At 42.8% G+C, this 20,414-nt stretch overlaps 1 protein-coding gene across 1 annotated transcript in view; it reads left to right on the top strand.

Moving 5' to 3' along the window:
- Positions 1-1,471: 1,471 nt before the first annotated feature.
- fibcd1a (fibrinogen C domain containing 1a) overlaps positions 1,472-20,414 on the top strand; it is a 52,186-nt gene continuing 33,243 nt past the window's right edge. Inside the window, exon 1 of the mRNA XM_056278077.1 lies at positions 1,472-1,546. Within this exon, the coding sequence (XP_056134052.1) occupies positions 1,472-1,546 (75 nt within the window). The remainder of the gene's footprint in view (positions 1,547-20,414) is intronic.

Genomic DNA, 20,414 nt, shown 5'->3' with positions numbered 1-20,414 from the left:
ACTTTACCCCCTATGCCACTTTAGATGATTTTATAATATAAGCAATTGTGCCAGATAGAATCAAATGCTTTCTTAAAATCAATGAAGCATGCAAATATTGTTCCTTTATTTTATTTATTTATTTATTTATTTTGGTGAACATGTTGATTAATTAGGGTGTAGATGTGATCTGTAGTGTGGTGATTTGGTAGAAAGCCAATCTGACTCTTGCTCAAGACACTTCTTGGCCTCTCTCTCTCTCTCTCTCTCTCTCTCTCTCTCTCTCACTCTCTCTCTCTCTCTCTCTCTCTCTCTCTCTCTCTACTCTCTCTCTCTCTCTCTCTCTCTCTCTCTCTCTCTCTCTCTCTCTCTCTCTCTCCCTCTCCCCCCCCCCCCTCTCTCTCTCTGTGCTCTGTGTCTCTCTCATGTGTTGAGCGAACAGATGGTGTGGTGTTGCTCAGTGTGTCTCTGTCACAAGTAGTTTCCATGGCTTTGTGTGACTGATAGGGCAGTTTGGTGTTCTGTCTGAGAAGACTTCTTCTTCCCTGGCATCTCACGGCGTACAAGGTTAGTATCTATGAGTACTAATACTAGTATTAATATCAATATTAATACTAATATAATAGTAGCTAGTTCTACAAGGTTAGTATCTATGATCACTGGTACTAGTATTAATATCAATACTAATAGTATCTAGCGCTACAAGGTTAGTATCCATGAGTACTGATAGCACTATACTAACAGCTAGAACTACAAAATTGGTTGCAGTGGTAATCTGTGGCTACTGAAATTATTGTTAATCTTAATCGTACTACACTAGTATGTGGTACTAACATGTCAGTACATTTTACCAGTACCCATAGTGTGTATAGTACCACGTCGGTATGCCCAGCTCTGCCACACCTGCTCCACTGTAACCAGATACTTCATGTGCAGGAGGTTCTCCTGCCAGGAGGTTCTCCTGCCTGGAGAACACATGGGCTGAAGTTTTATTAGGAGGCTTTGCCAGCTTCACCCTTCTTCACCTTCTGTACTTATTATTTCTGCCATGTGGTGGTGCCTGCAGCTCTCTCTTCTGCCCTGCTGTAGAACATGTGTTGGTAAATGAATAAGGACTACCAACGAGTTAAATATTATTCAAATATTACAGAAAGCTGACTGGGTTACCGGTAGATTCCTGGTAACCCAGTCAGCTTGTTTGAGGATCAGTCTGGACGAAGTGACAGTGAAAAACCGAGCAGTGATTTGAGATAGTTGTTATAAGTGGAAGAATTCATGGTGCAGATCAACACCCTGACACCTGGAGTGAAGAAGAAAACCCAGAAGACAAGTTTAAACCAACTCCATCACATACACAGCAACCAAGCACCCAGTCCTTCTTCTTCATGGGAACTGTGTTTGACCAATCATCCCCAGCCAAGTGCGTGTGTGTGCGTGTGTGTGTGTGTGTGTGCGTGTGCGTGCGTGTGTGTGTGTGTGTTCTCAGGTGAGGATGATGATGGATGACAGGTGGACCATCATGAATAACAGTGCCTCAGAGCTCGACACCAAACGACACAAATACAAGGTACCACCTCCGGCTCTCCCCTCATATGTCCTCTCTCCTTTTTCTTCTTCTCTCCTTTCCTCTCCCCTCATATGTCCTCTCTCCTTTTTCTTCTCTCATTTATCTCTGCTTCATATGTCATCTCCCCTTTTTCTTCTTCTCTCCTTTCCTCTCCCCTCATATGTCCTCTCTCCCTTTTCTTCTTCTCTCTTTTCGCTCCCCTAACTTCACCCTCCCTAAAACTTCCTGTCCTCCTCCTTGAATTTATCTCACCACCTGCTCCTCTCATTTTAGAGGATTGCAAGATAGATAGATAGATAGATAGATAGATAGATAGATAGATAGATAGATAGATAGATAGATAGATAGATAGATAGATAGATAGATAGACAGACAGACAGACAGACAGACAGACAGACAGACAGACAGACAGACAGACAGACAGACAGACAGACAGACAGACAGACAGACAGACAGACAGACAGACAGACAGATAGATAGATAGATAGATAGATAGATAGATAGATAGATAGATAGATAGATAGATAGATAGATAGATAAATAAATAGGTGAATAGGTGAGCACACCACAGCAGAATAGACAGAATCAGAGAGAGAGAGAGAAAGAGGAGAGTTAATTCTTTTAATCTGGGAGTTTAAAGAGTCTTTGACAGATGAAGGCGTCTTTAATCCACAGCATCTGCTCCCTCAGACGTGCCATGAGCTCAGTAGTACCATTACTACTTATACCACCTACCAAATACCACCTACCAAATACTACCAAATACCACCTGCCTAATACTGCCTACCAAATACCACCTACCAAATACCACCTACCAAATACTACCAAATACCACCTACCAAATATTACCTACCAAATACTAGCAAATACCACATACTAAATACTACCAAATACCACCTACCAAATACCACCTGCCGAATACTACCTGCCAAATACCACCTACTAACCAATACGTATTCTGCTAACAACCCATTAGGACTCATACTGGTACTTCCTCGGTGGTTTCTCATGCTGCTTCTTCTCCACTTAGATTGACTGAAGCCGCGTCTCTGTCTCACTACCACCCCCTGCTGCACACCCACACAACAACACACACTCAGACTAGGAGGTCCCCAGTAAGACCACAGCCTCATACTCTTCGCCAATTAGTCCATGGGCCAGAGCCCAAAATTTCCTATTTCGGTACACTCAAGGTGGCAAAACTTACTTATAATTTTTGAAAGGATCCATGTCTGTAGATGATATTTTGGTATGATAACCATTCCTGAGTGGCAGCTGTATCACAGTTATCAGCTCATGAAGTTAACCACCCCCTAAAGTAAATTGCATTTTAGACGCTGGTGCATATCCTGGTTTAGCCTCATGGTCAGGACATTTTTCAATGTTCTATAATATTGTCTTTGGTATCATTTTAAAGGGGACCTTCTTAGCTTTCATTCAAGCCCTGTTGTGGATATTTCTCACAAATATAGAGGTCACTTGAGCTCTTCAACCCGTCAATAACACACATCTTTCTGCAATGTTCGCCTAAACTATATACTTTCTTTTAGCCCTGTGGCATCTAGGAATATCAGGGACACAAAACACAAAAACTGGAATACTCACAGGACTGTAAAGATTCAGGAAATGTATAATATACCCATACTATTTCATTGTGTGAGGTGATTGTGAACCTTAAATTAGAAGGGCATTATTACTAAGAAACTAACTAGACCAAAGCCAGTTAGTCCATGGGTCAGACCAGATATCGATATCACCCAAGGTGACACAACTTCGCTGGTGCCATTTTATTTGGTACACTAACAGAAGTAAAATAATACATGATAACCTTTCCAAATGAGCAGCTATTTCATTTTTCTTTCAGGAAACCTGTTTCTGTGCCTCTCACGATTGTGTATTTGCCCAGATTTTTACAAATATAGCATTTCAACACCTCTGGTACTGATTAGCCTAGCTTAAACTCTGGGACAGTTCTTAGTTGGCCAACAACCAAGGATAACCAGTACTGTGTACTTCCATTCATTGTGCTAAGCTAGGCTAACGTGCAGCCAGATAGCTTTCTACTAAACACATATAGAGGAAACTGGTATCTATCTTCTTGTCTCACTCTGGAGAAGATTGTAAGCTAATTTCCCATAATGTTAGCATGTTCTTTTAATGTATATGTTAATATGATTAGTTAAAGTGGCTACGAGGAACTTTCATCTTGTGTTGATTTTAGCGGCCTCATGTGGACAAAATACAGCTGTTGCATAGCAACTAGGTAATGTATCTATTTGTGGCTATGTAAGATAAATAATGGTAATATGACGCTGGTGAAGCAAAGTAAACTTTGTTTTAGTAGTGTTCATACACCTAAGTTACATGTGTTTGTTTGTATGTGGCAGGTGAAAACTGACTGAATATGGCCACTGGTGAACAAGCAAGTTTTTACCCAATACCAAAGCGCCCACGGGTGGAGTGCATTATCCACTGTTCTGATGATACAGATAAGCTGGTTTCACTACAAAGTGTCGACTCATGGAGAACTCTGCTCAGGGCAGCTCAGATACGAAATCGTGCACCAGTTTTGAAACTGGCAAAAGACATTCCTGAGGGACAGATTCCAGCAATCTACTACCACAGAAAGTGTCGCAGTATCTTCACTATGAAGCAAATTCTTGATGGCCTCCTTGCAAAAGAAAAGAAAAGTTGTGTCTCTGCTGAAGAGAAACAATCTAAGAGAGTAGCTCGACATGCTCCAAGTACATCTAGGACTTATGATGCAGAGTGCATATTTTGTCAGAAAAACAGCAAATATTCCAAGAGACAGAATACGAGAGAAGTACTGGTGCAGTGTCGAGAACTGCGAGCTGATGCAAAGATCAGGAGTGCAGCCACAAAGAAAAGGGACAGCAGAATCCTTGCCATTGTGAGTAGAGACCTTGTAGCAGCTGAAGGGCACTACCACAGGTCATGCTATTGACTTTACACCAAAGAAGAGGTTTCCAAAGGAGAGGTTGCCAGCAATGAAGATGATGATGCTGCAGCCCAGTATGAAGCTGCTGTGAATAAGGCATACAATGAGCTGTTCCTCTTCATCAGGATGGAGCTTTTTGGCAATCCTCAAGTGATGACAATGACTGATCTCTCTTCTAGACTGGTAGCTTCAATGAACTCCCAAGGCATTGCCCAAGTCAAGGAATCAACCAAGAAGCACATAAGGCGAAACCTGGAGAGTGAGTTTGCTGGAGCCTTGCAGATATTCCCTGATGAGAAAGGAAAATTCCTCCTCTATCCCGATAACTTGTCCATGAGGGAACTTGCCAAAGAAAATCAGTCTCTCAAAAGGGAGCTGCAGACCCTGAAAAGTGTCAGTGCACAAGATGTTATAGCCAAAGCAGCCATCAAATTGAGAGCAGACATTAAAAGTCAAGATGTTCCTCAAACCTGGCCGCCTCAAGTCAAACCAGAAGCAGAATGTCCTATCATTCCAGATTCGCTCATTATCTTCCTGTACTCTCTACTCACAGGCTCAAATGATCCTGATCATGCATCCCAGAGAGTGCAGTGCCTTCTGCAGTCATTTGGCCATGACATAGTATATGCAGTGACATGTGGAAATACCAAGCCTTCCAAGCACATTGTTCTGCCATTCAGTGTCAAATCGTTGACAGGAAATGTAGAGTTGATAAACATCCTCAACCGACTTGGTCACAGTGTGTCCTATTCACAGATGGAAGAGATCAACACTGCCCTGTGTCTCCAGAAACTCTCATCATCAGGGAGTGCCATTGCCCTTCCAGCTAACATCCATCCTGGCATATTCACAACTTTAGCCTGGGACAATATCGACCGTCTTGAAGAAACTGTCAGTGGTGAGGGAACATCTCACAGAGTCAATGGGATTGCTGTGCAAGCAAAGCCAGTCAACCCACTTCCTGTCCAACCCATGCCCACTGTTCCCAAAACAAAGAAGAGAAGCATTGATGGACCCCCACCAATGTTACCAACTTACAATGCTGGACAACGGGTAGGGCCACCACAAAGCAAAAAGTCAGATGCCGATACTGCAGCCAATACTAAGCTTGCCAGAGAGAAAAACCTTCTTTGGGTCCTAGCACGCATGTCACAACAAGAAGAACAGTCAGTCAGCAGCTGGACAGGCTTCAACATCCTGACTCGAGGAAAGATGACGGTCATCCCCGACAATATAGGCTATCTGCCTACCATCAATGCTCCAGCGACACAAATGTCTACTGTCGACGAGGTGCTTAACCAGTCACTGAGCATCATGCAGTGCTTAGGCCTGAGGACGATTGTCTGTGTCTTTGACCAAGCCCTGTATGCGAAGGCTGTCGAGATCACATGGAAACACCATGACAAGTTCCATGATATCATCGTTAGGCTTGGGTATTCCACACCATCTGCACACTGCTGGCAATAATAGGAAAGCGTTTCCAAGATGCTGGACTCAAAGACCTCTGCATTGAGTCTGGCATGATTGCAGAAGGCTCAATTGCTGGTGTTATGGATGGCCGCAAGTACAACAGGGCAGTGCAACTACACAAGCTCCTGTATGAGGCTCTCATGCGACTGACCTTGAATGGTTTCCTGTCCTGGTTGGAAGAAACTCACAGGAATGACATGGTTCACCTGAATGAGACACTGAAGACCATTGACAGCCTTGGGAAAGAAGTCTCACAACATGCTTTGAAGGAGGTCCTCGAGAACAGCTCTTGTACACGCATCATGGATCTATTTGAAGTCTACCGTGAGTTCCTTAGAGGTGGAAACGGCAGCCTCTCGAACTTCTGGATGTCCTATTTGGACATGGTTGAAATCTTGTTGGGGCTCATCCGAGCATCCAGAGAGGGAGACTGGATGCTACACTTGGCTAGCATTCGAGCAATGATCCCATGGTGCTTTGCTTATGACAGGATGAATTATGCACGCTACCTCCCCTACTACTACGCCCAGATGCCTGAGCTGCCCATCACACACCCAGATGTGTACACAGAATTCATGGAAGGAGGCTTCTCAGTCCAACTGGGCTCCACCAATCCCTTTGGCCGAATCCCTGTTGACCAAGCTATAGAAGAAACGGTGAACAAAGACACCCAAACAGCTGGAGGGACAAAGGGATTCAGCTTGAAGCCAGGAGCTGTGACCAAATATTATCTCACAGCTGAGTATAGAAGCATGTACCTCAGACAGCTGAGAGACCTGACAGGTCAAGGCAGGTGCAAATGGTCTCATCCAGATCTACAGAGTCCAAGGATCAAGAGAGATGAAGCAGATGTCCAGTCTCTCATGGACCTTATGGAGAATAACTGGCTCAATCCTATGTCCCCTGATGAGATTGATTTGGTTAGCCTCTCCACTGGCAACATGGCTCCACCTGATGTGACCATAGATCTCTTGAGAGCTCTTGAGAAAGGAGAAGAGGCCTACCAAGCATTCCAGCAAACAAGGTTAGATGCAGACCCACCACCTGTGAAATTCCACGACAAGATGACCAAGCAAAGTCTGAAAACATTCTCCAATGTCAGCACAAAACAAGCTCATGGAAAGAAAGCACAGGATGTGGTTCTGAAGGCAGATAGAAACCTTTTCAGTCACATGATCCTGGTGGCTGAAAGCAGGAAGGTGAATCTGAAGGATGTCCTTGCCTACCCATTGGGCCCACTACCATGGGCACTGGCAAATGCTGATGGGTCCTTACGAAAAACAAACAAGGCTGCACTTGCCAGAGAGCTTGAAAAGAATGTATCTCCTGCAGAAGACATCCCAATCCCATCTACTTCCATCATTGATGGGATGAGCCTGGTCCAAAAAATGAATGGCAACAACAAAACCTTTGCACAGGTGGCAGAGTCAGCCTTGACCCAGGTCCTCCATGAGGGAGCACCGAGTGGGAGGATTGATGTTGTTTTTGATGTCTATCACCAGACTTCGATCAAAGATGCTGAACGACTGAACCGGGATGGAGACATCACTCTCCAGTACCAGAATCTTGCAGGGGGACACCACGTCCAGCAGTGGAGAAAATTTCTGTGCAGTTCCTCCAACAAGACCAGTCTCATCAAGTTTCTGGTGGAAGAGTGGAAACTCCCACGATACAGAGCTATGCTGCATGGCAAGGTGTTGTACATGACCTGTGAGGAAACCTGCTACAAGTTGACAGAAGATGGGTGTGAGGAAGCAGCAGAACTGCACTCCACACATGAAGAAGCTGACACCCGTCTGCTCCTGCATGCATTGCATGCAGCAAATGCGGGCTCAAAGTCAGTTATCATCACAGCTGAGGACACTGATGTCATGGTGCTTTGTCTTGGCTTCCAGAAGGACATCACCTGTCCCATCTACCAGAAGTGTGGGACTCAGAACCGCACACGGTTTGTCGACATCACCAAACTGGCAAGTTCACTTGGAGACAGCATCTGTGACAGCCTAATTGGCTTACATGCCTTCACAGGCTGCGACACTGTCAGTGCATTCGCTGGACGAGGGAAGCTGAATGCCCTGAAGATAGTGAGAAAGCACACTTCCTGCCAAGAGACTTTTAGTCAACTGGGACAGACATGGAATGTGAGTGATGAGCTGTTCCAGAAAATTGAGCAGTTCACCTGTCGGATGTATGTTGCTAATAGCAGCACTGCTAAGGTGAACAAACTGCGTTACCAGCTCTTCTGCACCAAAAGGGGAGAGGTTGAGTCCAGCCAGCTGCCACCATGTAGAGACTGTCTCTTTATGCATGTTCAACGAGCCAACTATCAGGCAGCAATATGGAAGTGCTGTCTGCAGGCTAACCCTGTGGTGCCAAGCCCTACTGAGTATGGATGGACAGACGATGAAGGCAAGCTGGCCATTTACTGGATGCGCTCCCCACCTGCACCAGATGTGGTCTTGGAAATGCTAACATGCAAGTGTGTGCATTCATGCAAAATGCCAAGCTGCATGTGCCTGTCAAATGGACTTCCATGCACAGACATGTGCAGGTTACAGGCCTGCAGTAACCAAAAACAGCAGGATGGTCCAGAACTGGACTTTGAACTTGGGGTGTCAGATGATGAGAGAAACGAGCAGTTTGATGAATGACAGTGTGATGATTCTGATGGTATTACTGTGGTAGTAGTCTATTGATGCACAGGATGTTGATTCTGGACTTGGTTACCCAGAGCTTGATAACAATTACGTAACCATATTCACATATACCCATTACCCTACCCATTACCATTACATATACCCACTAATGATATGGGATTACATGTATCATTGACTAAGTATATGTAAATGTCAATGTTGTTTAAAATATTAAAATAGTTCATTACCTCACTATGGTATTCCTTTGTATCATGTATTTTGATTGTGTATTTAAACAAATGTATAGAGACCAGTTTGTGACCTAACTGGCTTTGGTCTAGTTCTCATTTAAGGCTCACAATCACCTCACACAATGAAATAGTATGGGTATATTATACATTTTCTGAATCATTACAGTCCTGTGAGTATTCCAGTTTTTGTGTTTTGTGTCCCTGATATTCCTAGATGCCACAGGGCTAAAAGAAAGTATATAGTTTAGGCGAACATTGCAGAAAGATGTGTGTTATTGACGGGTTGAAGAGCTCAAGTGACCTCTATATTTGTGAGAAATATCCACAACAGGGCTTGAATGAAAGCTAAGAAGGTCCCCTTTAAAATGATACCAAAGACAATATTATAGAACATTGAAAAATGTCCTGACCATGAGGCTAAACCAGGATATGCACCAGCGTCTAAAATGCAATTTAGTTTAGCGGGTGGTTAACTTCATGAGCTGATAACTGTGATACAGCTGCCACTCAGGAATGGTTATCATACCAAAATATCATCTACAGACATGGATCCTTTCAAAAATTATAAGTAAGTTTTGCCACCTTGAGTGTACCGAAATATCGTCTGGCCCATGGACTAAATGGGTAACTCCAGTGGGACAGTTGGTGGGTAAATGTCTTGCAACGGCAAGTCAATGAAGACAGCTAGATAAAAAGAGAGAAAGATGGGACAACAGCGAGATAGATAGACAGATAGACAGATAGATAGATAGATAGATAGATAGATAGATAGATAGATAGATAGATAGATAGATAGATAGATAGATAGATAGATAGATAGATAGATAGATAGATAGATAGATAGATAGATAGATAGATAGATAGATAGATAGATAGATAGATAGATAGATAGATAGATAGATAGATAGATAGATAGATAGATAGATGGGCAGGCAGACAGACAAACAGACAGACAGACAGACAGACAGACAGACAGACAGACAGACAGACAGACAGACAGACAGATAGATAGATAGATAGATAGATAGATAGATAGATAGATAGATAGATAGATAGATAGATAGATAGATAGATAGATAGATAGATAGATAGATAGATAGATAGATAGATAGATAGATAGATAGATAGATAGATAGATAGATAGATAGATAGATAGATAGATAGATAGATTGGCAGGCAGACAGACAGACACAGATAGATAGATAGATAGATAGATAGATAGATAGATAGATAGATAGATAGATAGATAGATAGATAGATAGATAGATAGATAGATAGATAGATAGATAGATAGATAGATAGATAGATAGATAGATAGATAGATAGATAGATAGATAGATAGATAGATAGATAGATAGATAGATTGGCAGGCAGACAGACAGACACAGATAGATAGATAGATAGATAGATAGATAGATAGATAGATAGATAGATAGATAGATAGATAGATAGATAGATAGATAGATAGATAGATAGATAGATAGGTAGATAGGTAGATAGGTAGATAATCATCATCATCATCGGCGGTCACTCGAAGCGAGTATGACTGTCCTCCGTTGGGTTGTCTACTTGTGGGTCTTCAGATGGCTGTAGAAGCCGATCCACAATCCACATACTTTGGTGCAGTGTGGACAGGGGAAGGTGGTGGTGGTGGTGGTGGTGGTGGTGGTTGAGCCTTTTTCTCTCTCTCTCTCTCCTTGTGGTGCTGTTGCTTTTTCTCTGTGGCACAGTGGAGTTCCATTTCATGACGTGCAGCTCCTTCCTTCATGGATTTCTTCCAGGAGCACCTATCCAGTGCGATGTGATGCTGGATTTCTTCAGACTGGTCTTGATATTTTCCTTGAAACATTTATTTTGCCCGCCGGGAGCTCGCTGACCTTCCTTCAGCTGGAGTACAGGATCTGTTTGGGGAGACGTGTGTTGGACATGCGGATGACATGGCCTGTCCATCAGGGTTGGTGCTGCATTATTGTGGTGGTGATGCTAGTCATGTTGGCACCTTCCAGAACACTGATGTTGGTGCATCTGTCCTTCCGGCTGATCCTCAGGCTCTTTCATAAGGATCTTTGGTGGTATTGTCCCAGGGCTCTCAGGTGCCTGCTGTAGGTGGTCCATGTCTCTGCTCCATACAGCAGGGTGGGGAGAACAACGGCTGTGTAGACCAGGAGTTTTGTTTGAGCCTTTAGGTCTCGGTCTTCAAAGACTCCTTTCCTGACAGGGGCATATCTAGGGTTTTCCTAAAGCAGGGGTCATAAAGGGGCCACATTTCACACAGAGGGGCCAAGAATATGGCCAACATCGATGCGCAGTTCCTTTATTCAGGAAGGTGTACATACATTTCACCGGTCATTCCTTGTTTGCTGTTGGCTCTATAGCGTTGAGCAAAGAGGCACGTCACTGAATATATTTTGCAAAGTGTGCCTTGCTCAAGCACATTGTGTACTTCAAAAAAGCTCAGAAAACAAACATTCTTAATTTTCCTATGTATTTCACTAGGGCGCATAGAAAACACAATACACGAAACCCTTTTTTCAAATATGTCACACATAAAATAAAATAAAAACAGGTAATGTATAGTAGAACAGTATATACAGACATGAAATAATAGTTTGCAATTAATTTTATAGTTGACAAATAATCAATTAATCAACTAATTGTTGCAGATCTAATACACACATCTTCTGCCTGAAGCAAAATGCAGACACAATGTACAGTTTGCTCAACTCACAATAGAGCAATTCTGTGGTTTTTGTGACTGGAGCTGAAACGCCTCACAAATTCATTCATATCCAGTGACTTCGCCCATCTGGACTCAATGCTCAAGACAGCAAGGTGACTCAGACGGTCATCTCCCATTGTTGTTCTCAGGTGGTTTTTAATAAGGCTTAGGGCTCACATGAGGCACTGCTGACAGCTTTTAATCACAATGGCAATCCTGCCGGGCCGAGCCTGGAAAGCTCATGAAAAACCTCCTTGAAAGGTGGTAGAAATACTACAAACTCAAGAAGAGTAGTGAACCTCCACATTCCACGTTTCTTTCCTCTCCAAAACTCTCTTGATCTGTACAGCTCATGTGTCAAGTCATCAACATTTGACTTGAAAAATCTCAGCAAAGGAAAGAAGGGCCTCTTCCGGTAAAAGGTACCGCTTTGTGGGTGGAGTGCTTGGATTCTCTTAATGATTTTACAGTTCGGTTTGGAGAAACGCCTTTGCAGTTCACCAGTTGTTGAGTCAAGCACTGGATAGAATACATGTCTGAAACTCTCCCTGTCATCTTTGTCCACTCTGCGCTCACCAGGTGATGTAGTGATCATGTAATCACATAGCCATCTTTGGCTGCCTCTTCTCAGTCCTTTCCAAACTGACCTCATATTTTACAGCATTTCCTCAACTTCTTTCTGCACAATCTTAAAAAACGCCTCACTCCTCTATTGCTGCAATGTGTCAAGTTGTCCCGCCCCATCTGGACAGTCAAGTTATCTTTTGTTTCTCCCAGTGTTCTTTGTCTTGTACTTCCCGTTTTATTTTGATACTCACCTCTTGTCTCGTTTCAGGTCCTTTACTTCCTGCCCTCATGTGTCTCCCTCCTGTGTGATTACCTGCCCTGCCCTAATGTGTTTCACCTGTGTCTCACTGTCTCCCCTCCTCCAGAGTATATAGTCTTAGTGTTCCCTTCCTTCTGTGCCAGTTCGTCTTGTTCCGTGTGACAGCGTTCCAGCATTGTTCCCCTTGTGTGAGTTTCTTGAGTCCTGTAATTTCCTGACCTGTTTTTGCCTTTTTTGACCTCGCCTTTCGCCTGCCGATTTTGGACACTGTTGCCTTGTTATCTGATCACCTGTGTACCGACCTCATTTTTATTAAAAGGACGGATTTTTGTGAACTGAGACTGAGTCTGCGTTTTGAGTCCAAGCCTGTGGTTCAGTACTGACACAAGTAATGATTCCACAAGACTGACAGCTGCTGCTAGGTCCAGTGAGGGGGACTGTAGCATGTCAGACAAAAACTTGGACTGCCCCAGAATGTTATTGAAAGTAACCAGAAGTCCAATAAAAATAATGTCAACTTGCCCTGGTAATCCACGAGCATCTACTGCCCGATCACCATTACTTTCAAGCCAGCCCAAATCTCTTGCAGTACACGGTGTACTGCAGGGAGCCTGTCTAACAGGTCTGTCACTGGTTGCACTATCCATCAGTGTGCACACATTCCAGGCTGCAAACTTCATGTTTCTGTGTTTCTGACTGCATGTGGTGATCCCTATGGACGTGGTAATCCAGTCAGGAGGTGTGAGGCAAGCTATTTTTAGGGCACCTTTTCTAACCCCTTCCCCAGATGGAGTGAGCAGAGTGGATCCTAAAGAGGGCTCCTCAGTCATGGGTGCAGCTACCGAAGGACTCTTTCTTCCTCGTTCCAAGAGCCCAGCGACTGTATCTAGCACCCACCACCTGATGTGTTGGCTCATGACTAGGGGCTTTCAGATCTCACAACCCTGCCCCGTCACCACTTACCGGTCACCATAGGACTTAATCCGGGATGTTAGGGTGGACTCTCTTTATGGAGGATGCTTGTGCGTGACTTTGTTTAACATGGGAAGACTGATGCACAGACAGCCACCACACAGTCCTTGACAGATCTGGGTCAGGATCCAGTGGCTTGGAGTCCAAGATGACTGGGGGCCCATTTTTGCTGCAGCCTTCATCCGCCTTCCCAGCCATTGTGATGCTTCCCAAAAGTCAGCCATCATCCTCCACCCGTTCCACCATTGAGGTCTTGGTTGGATTGCTCTTTGTCAGGGACCTCCCTCCTGACCTTACCACCATGGGTGACCCTACCAGGAGCATAGCTCCAGATGGCATTGTTCTCGGGATCTCAGGACCAAGCAAGCTTCTCCACCACAACAAGCTGACAATCCAGGGGGATGGATGGATAGATAGAGAGAGAGAGAGAGAGAGAGAGAGAGAGAGAGAGAGAGAGAGAGAGAGATAGATAGATAGATAGATGTAATCTGTTCCAATTGGAGAAGAAGCAGTCAGCTGTCAATATCACTCTACTGATATCTGCTACCATGTCAAGAGAGACTAACACACACATGCACAGAAGTGGATTACAGCCCATATTTTATTGATCCAATCAAACAAAAATAACCCTTGGCTTTAAGCATGCTCAATAATCCAGGTGATAAAATCAAAGAAAGGTGAATCAGTTCATCTGGACACAACGTTTATTGACAGATATGTTTCATCATCATCTAAGTGACCTCTTCAGTCTCAACTGTCTGCAGGTACCCCACCCTTATAAACTGACTGCAGGTACCCCACCCTTATAAACTGACTCCAGGTTTCCCCACCCTTATAAACTGACTGCAGGTATCCCCACCCTTATAAACTGACTGCAGGTACCCCACCCTTATAAACTGACTGCAGGTACCCCACCCTTATAAACTGACTGCAGGTACCCCACCCTTATAAACTGACTGCAGGTATCCTACCCTTATAAACTGACTGCAGGTACCCCACCCTTATAAACTGACTGCAGGTATCCCCACCCTTATAAACTGACTGCAGGTACCCCACCCTTATAAACTGACTGCAGGTATCCCATCCTTATAAACTGACTGCAGGTATCCCACCCTTATAAACAATACAGTGGCATAACGACTCAAACCAACGGCCAGTTTCATATGCACATATGGGTGTGACAATTAACTAGAGTTACAATGGTCATGTGTACTATTGACAGAGGATTTGGGAATGTTGCAATCACATCATTGTAAGATGGTGACAGATGTACTCTTAAACCCCAGGACAATGCTATTGACCGAGTTTTGTACCTACCCAAACCGCTTGTCCTGCTTTCAGGGTCTCCGGCATGATGGATGGAAGCGAGATTATACCCAGTGGGTACTGGGTATAATCTGTATGTATAGTCTGTATGGGTTACCTAAAAAACATAAACAGGATGTGCCATTATGGCCTGTTGTTCGTATGATTAAGTCAGTGACCTATAACCTCTCTAAGTTTCTGGCATCTATTCTTAACCCGTTGGTAGGCAGTAATGAACACCACATCAGAACACTGTGGATGTTGTGGATAAGGTGAGGGACGTCATTATGGAGAGGATGAAACAATGGTCTCTTATGATGTCACGTCTCTCTTCACGTGTGTTGCTGTTGATGAAGCAGTGGAGGTAGTATGTATGAAATTACAAAACCACCCCACCCTTAACAACAGGACCACCCTTAACACTGACCAAGTGTGTCTGCTCCTGAAGCTGTGTCTTCAGTCCACGTACTTCACATACAGGGGGCAGTACTATAGGCAGAGGCGTGGGGGCGCTATGGGTTCCCCAGTCTCACCTGTAGTGGCCAACTTGTATATGGAGGAAGTGGAATCCGCAGAACCCTTGTAGTACAGAGCACGTCCTGTAGACCCCAATAATACCACGCGCATGCGCACAAACGCTTTCATCTCTGAGCGGCGAGTAAACAAACAGACGATGCGCGTGTACGCTCGAAAACAGGCAGTTTTGTCTGGACGGACGATGAGGTGGAGTTGTAAATAATGCGTCTCCGCTGATCACATAAATGGTGCAGCAAATCTACACTTTGTTGGAGGAGCGTTAATAAATTTACCAGCGATATCAGCGCACACACAGCTCGGCAATCCGCCATTGTTAATGTTGTCTTCTTACTCGCGCATGGCTATTTGCCTGGAAACGTAATGCGCATGTGCGAAGTGGAAGGTGAGCGGAGACCGTTCAAGATGGCGGCCTGAGCAGACTGCCTTTTCAACGCTGTGCACCAGACTTGAAAGCCTCGTGAAAAGCCTGCTATTTGTCAAGTTTAACTGCCTGTTTATTGTTCAAGTGAGACTCTTCACTCAGTGCGCAAAGATTTCATCCTGAAATGGGGAAAAAACGTGTGATCTCGTCTCTTTCAAGCGAAGACAAGAAAGCTAGCTTAGCGTCTGCGTCTGCGCTAGTTAGCGGTGTCCATGATTGTGCACAAGACGGAGGTGATTTTGGAGGTCCGTTGCATAACCCAGGAAGAGTTCCCGTCTGCCAGCTACACCACGTAAATCCCCGGCGGTGAAGAACAAAAGCATACGATCCTGTCAACTCGTCCCAGGTCAGTGATGTCCACTCTCAACTTGCCAACAGCAACAGATCCGACATGACTGAGGGCAAAATCTCCGACCTGAACAACAAGGTAGCTTGTGGGGTTGCTGACCTTAAGGCTGGCACCACGGAGATATCTGAACTTGAGCAGCGTGTTGATATGGTGGAGCAGCCTGTCGGGTGTATACAAAAGATAATGGATGACCTAGAATCCTACTCGAGAAGGAGGAATTTAAGGCTAATGGGAGTCCCCGAATCTGCCCAAGGAAACGTTCGATTTGCCAGGTTGTCCTGCCCTGCGGGAAAGATTAGCTTGTGGGTGCCATTGACACTGTTCATCGCCTTGGGAAGAAGCGACAGTCCACTGATGAGACCAGACCCAGAGGCATCATTCTCCAGTTTGTCTCGCGTGGCTGCAGGGATGCGGTGTGGAAGGCAGCGAAAAACTCGTCCTTCTTGAGAGATCGTGGCTTGCAGTTCAAGGAGGATTTCTCCAAGGCGGACCGAGAGAGGAGGCAGAGGCTGTGGCCTGAAGTGCAGAGGGCTCGTGCAGTGGGGAAGACAGCGATCTTCGTTGGGGCCAGAGCTTTCATTGACGGAGAAGGCGAGATCATCCTAACTGGTTGACTATGTTTGAGATTCAGTTTCTTCCTCCTGTGAAGATTCCTTCTAATCAGGTGGTGGACTCTTTCACTTTACAAATATGGAGGGAAAATTGCTCCAGTCAGATTCATTTTAGTTAATGTTGACAGTTTACCACTTTGTTATATGGATCTACTTGTATGTTGTTGCAATAAGGAACATTTTATTGTAGAAGATCTAATTATCTTACCCACATTAGGAGTATAACTTGGCTTATACATTATTTTCAAAGAGGTATTTTTCACGTAATTTGAAACACTGAGGTGCTGCGTTAGCTACTGACCTATTTTCCAAGGATTTAAGCCTTTTCTACATCTACACAAAAGAGGTTATAATCAACTTTTGTTCCCTTTTTATATAGGTTTTTTTCATGTCTATTTCTATTCTCTTTTTAAATGCCAGGGGGTTAAGAAACGATGTAAAACGTAAGGCCTTGTTTTTATTTGCCAAACAGCTAAAAACCGATTTTGTATTTTGTCAAGAAGCGCACTCACTTGCCAAAGATTGTAATTGTTGGAGGTTGCAATGGGGAACTGACATTTGGCTGTCTCATGGGTCAGAGCATTCTGCGGGGGTATCTTGTTGAAAAAATAATTTTGGAGGAGACTTTTTGCATTCCGACTGTGACACGTATGGTCACTTTGTCTGTTTGGTTGTCCAGGTTAACAACATAATTGTGATTGTTGTCAATATCTGTGGTTTCAATTCTAAAGTGGACAATGATCAGCTACTTGATTCTTTGGAAGCTAGACTGGGTTATTGGTTAATTAAATTTCATGATGTTTACTTACTGATAGGGGGTGATTTCAGTGTGGTTATGGATGAGGTTAGTGATAGATGGCCCCCAGGTCGTCTCTCAAACTCCAGTTCTACGTTGAAGCTACTTATGAGCAGGTTTGACTTAACTGATATATGGAGGGATATTTCAAAATAGTAGGATGTACACCTGGAGCAATAAAGACTGTTCCAGATGGTCACGTATAGACTTATGGCTTGTCTCTAACACTTTAAATAAAGACAGTATTACAGTCAATATTTTAACAACACCATTAACAGATCACAGACCTGTAACCATTAGTATTAATTTTTTCTCTGGTGAATATGGGTTAAAAAATGTCTCCTACTGGAAAATGAAGAGTTCCCTATTAAATCACAGCAGTGTAAAACAAGAGCTGGAAAATCTTACTACTCTCTACTGGAACAAAGCTCAAAGAGCTCCTTAAATTTGAAATGTGTAAATACTTGAGGAATTATGGCAGCCTGCTAGCTAAATCCAGGTGAATCTCAGAAGATGTTATTTCAGAAACTACATCCCTGTCTAATGCCCCATCAGAAAATGTATCTGAAGAGGAGAGATTAAAATTAGATGAGTTACAAATCAAATTAGGTGAAATGTATAAAATGAAAGCAGGGGGCGCTTTTGTAAGATCTAGGCAGAAATGGCTAGAGCAAGGCAAGCAGATGTCGGCATATTTCTTTAAATTAGAAAACTCACAAGCCAAGTATAATTCTGTCCTGCAGTTGAATATTGCAGGAACAGTTACTGATAATAATAAGAATATCTCAAAGTTTTGTTGTGAATATTACTCTTCTTTATACAAATCTAAGTACAATGGGGACATTATGTCAACATTTTCTAAATATTTGAATGGTGTAAATTCAGTTAGCCAGAAGGATAAGTTAACTTGGGATACTCCAATTACTATCAAAGAAGTTATAGATGCCATCAATCATCTAAAAAGTAGTAAGCCACCAGGGAATGATGGAATCAGCTCTGAATTTTATAAGCTTTTTTCTGAGTTGCTCGCACCATTCCTTTTGAATGTATTTTTAGAGAGCATTGCAAAATCTACACTTCCTATCAGCATGACACAGGGTGTAGTTTGTCTAATACCTAAACTGAAAAAAGATGTGTTTATAATTGACAACTGGAGGGCCATTAGTTTACTCAATAATGCTTATAAACTGTTTGCTGTTGTGTTTGCCATGAGATTTAAAAGTGTTCTGGACTAAATTATAGATGAAAATCAATTTGGATTTATGAGTAACAGACACATTTCAATAACATAAGACTGGTTTTTGATCTTATTGATTATTCTGAACAGATTACTGATGACAGTTTTGTATTTTTTCTTGACTTTTACAAAGCCTTTGACATAGTTGAGCACCCCTTCATTTTTTATTGTCTTGAAGAATTTGGATTTGTAACATACTTTTGCATTGCAGTGAAAACCCTCTATGCAAATGGGAACAGCTCTGTGACATTAAATGATGGAACTACTCAAAGATTCTGTCTAAAAAGAGGCATACGCCAAGGCTGTCCAGTCTCTATTACCTCTTCCTTATTGTTGCACAAGCCTTTTGTCACTATATAAAATCAAGTAACTTAAAGTTGTCTCAGGTAGAAATATTTTATTAAGCCAGCTGGCAGATGATACAGCTTTGTTCTTGAAAAATGCTCTGCAGGTAATGCCTGCACTCGAAATTATTGATGTATTTTCAAAAGCTTCAGGTCTCTGTCTGAATTTAAACAAATGTGAGTTGTTTGCTTTAAAAGGTTGTGACGAAACCTCTATTGATGATATACCTGTCAAGGAAAAGGTTAATTATTTAGGCATTCTTGTAACCAAGGATCAACAAGTTGCACTCTTAATTTTAGTCCAATGAATAAAAAAGTGGAAAATAAATGTAATCGCTGGTTACAAAGAGATCTGTCCTTGAAGGGACATGTCCTCCTATCAGAAGCTGAATGTATTTTTACGCTTGTTTATGTTGCACCCTCTCTTTTCCTTGATAACAAAACTGCCAAAACAAATGACCAGTTGCTGTTTAATTTTTTTGTAGAAAAATCGTTATATTACATCAGAAAATCTGTAGTTATCAATTCTTGCAAAAATGGTGGTCTTGACTTTTTGGACTTCTCTACCTTGAACAACGTGTTTAAGATTAACTGCTTAAAGCATTCTTTTGAAAAATGACTCATCCATGTCGAACTTCATTCCCAAATTTGTTTTTAACTAGATTGGAGGGCTTCCCTTCCTATTGGTAGCTATTGGTAAGATAAATAAAATACCGGTTAAACTGTCAAAGTTTCACAAACAGGCATTATTGGCGTGGAAATTAATTTACAAGCACAATTTCACACCACAACGTTATTATATCTGGAATAATGGGGATATATTGTGTAAAAATAGGAGTATATTTCTGAAGAACTGGTTTGACAGAAACATCTTTTTGGTGAGTCAGCTGATTACCCCAGAAGGCCATTTTATGAACTACAATGAATTCATCTCTCGTTTCAGTTTCCCTGTCACAATTAAGGAATTTGCTCTGGTAATGGAGGCTATTCCTAATGGTTCTATAATTTTGTGCAAGGGTTGTTTACTTCAAGAAGGTGTTTCTTTGGTTAATCCTGCTGATTCTCCTTGTGGGAAAGTGTGTTTCTCAGCATCCTGCAAGAATAATAACAAAGCTATTCACTCTTTGTGTCAGAGTGAGGTTGTCACGAAGCCTTATGTCACTACTTACTAGAGCAACTTTGTAAGAATGTTCCTTGATCACAAGTGTGGTCATTGACTCACAAATACTTTATTACTAATAAGATAAGAGAGGTGTCCTTTAAATTGTTACATAAATTTTACCCTGCAAAACATTTTCTCAAGACATTTAAGGCTGATATAAATATAAATTGTTCTTTTGGTTCAGCTCATCCGGAAACGGTGCCCCATCTTTTTTGGCATTGTCAATATTCTAGAGGACTCTATGGAAAGATGTTTCAAAATGAATTAGTGACT

Source organism: Lampris incognitus, chromosome 1 (assembly GCF_029633865.1).
Source record: "Lampris incognitus isolate fLamInc1 chromosome 1, fLamInc1.hap2, whole genome shotgun sequence".
Lineage (NCBI taxonomy): Eukaryota > Metazoa > Chordata > Actinopteri > Lampriformes > Lampridae > Lampris > Lampris incognitus.
This window is presented reverse-complemented; position numbering and strand designations above follow the sequence as displayed.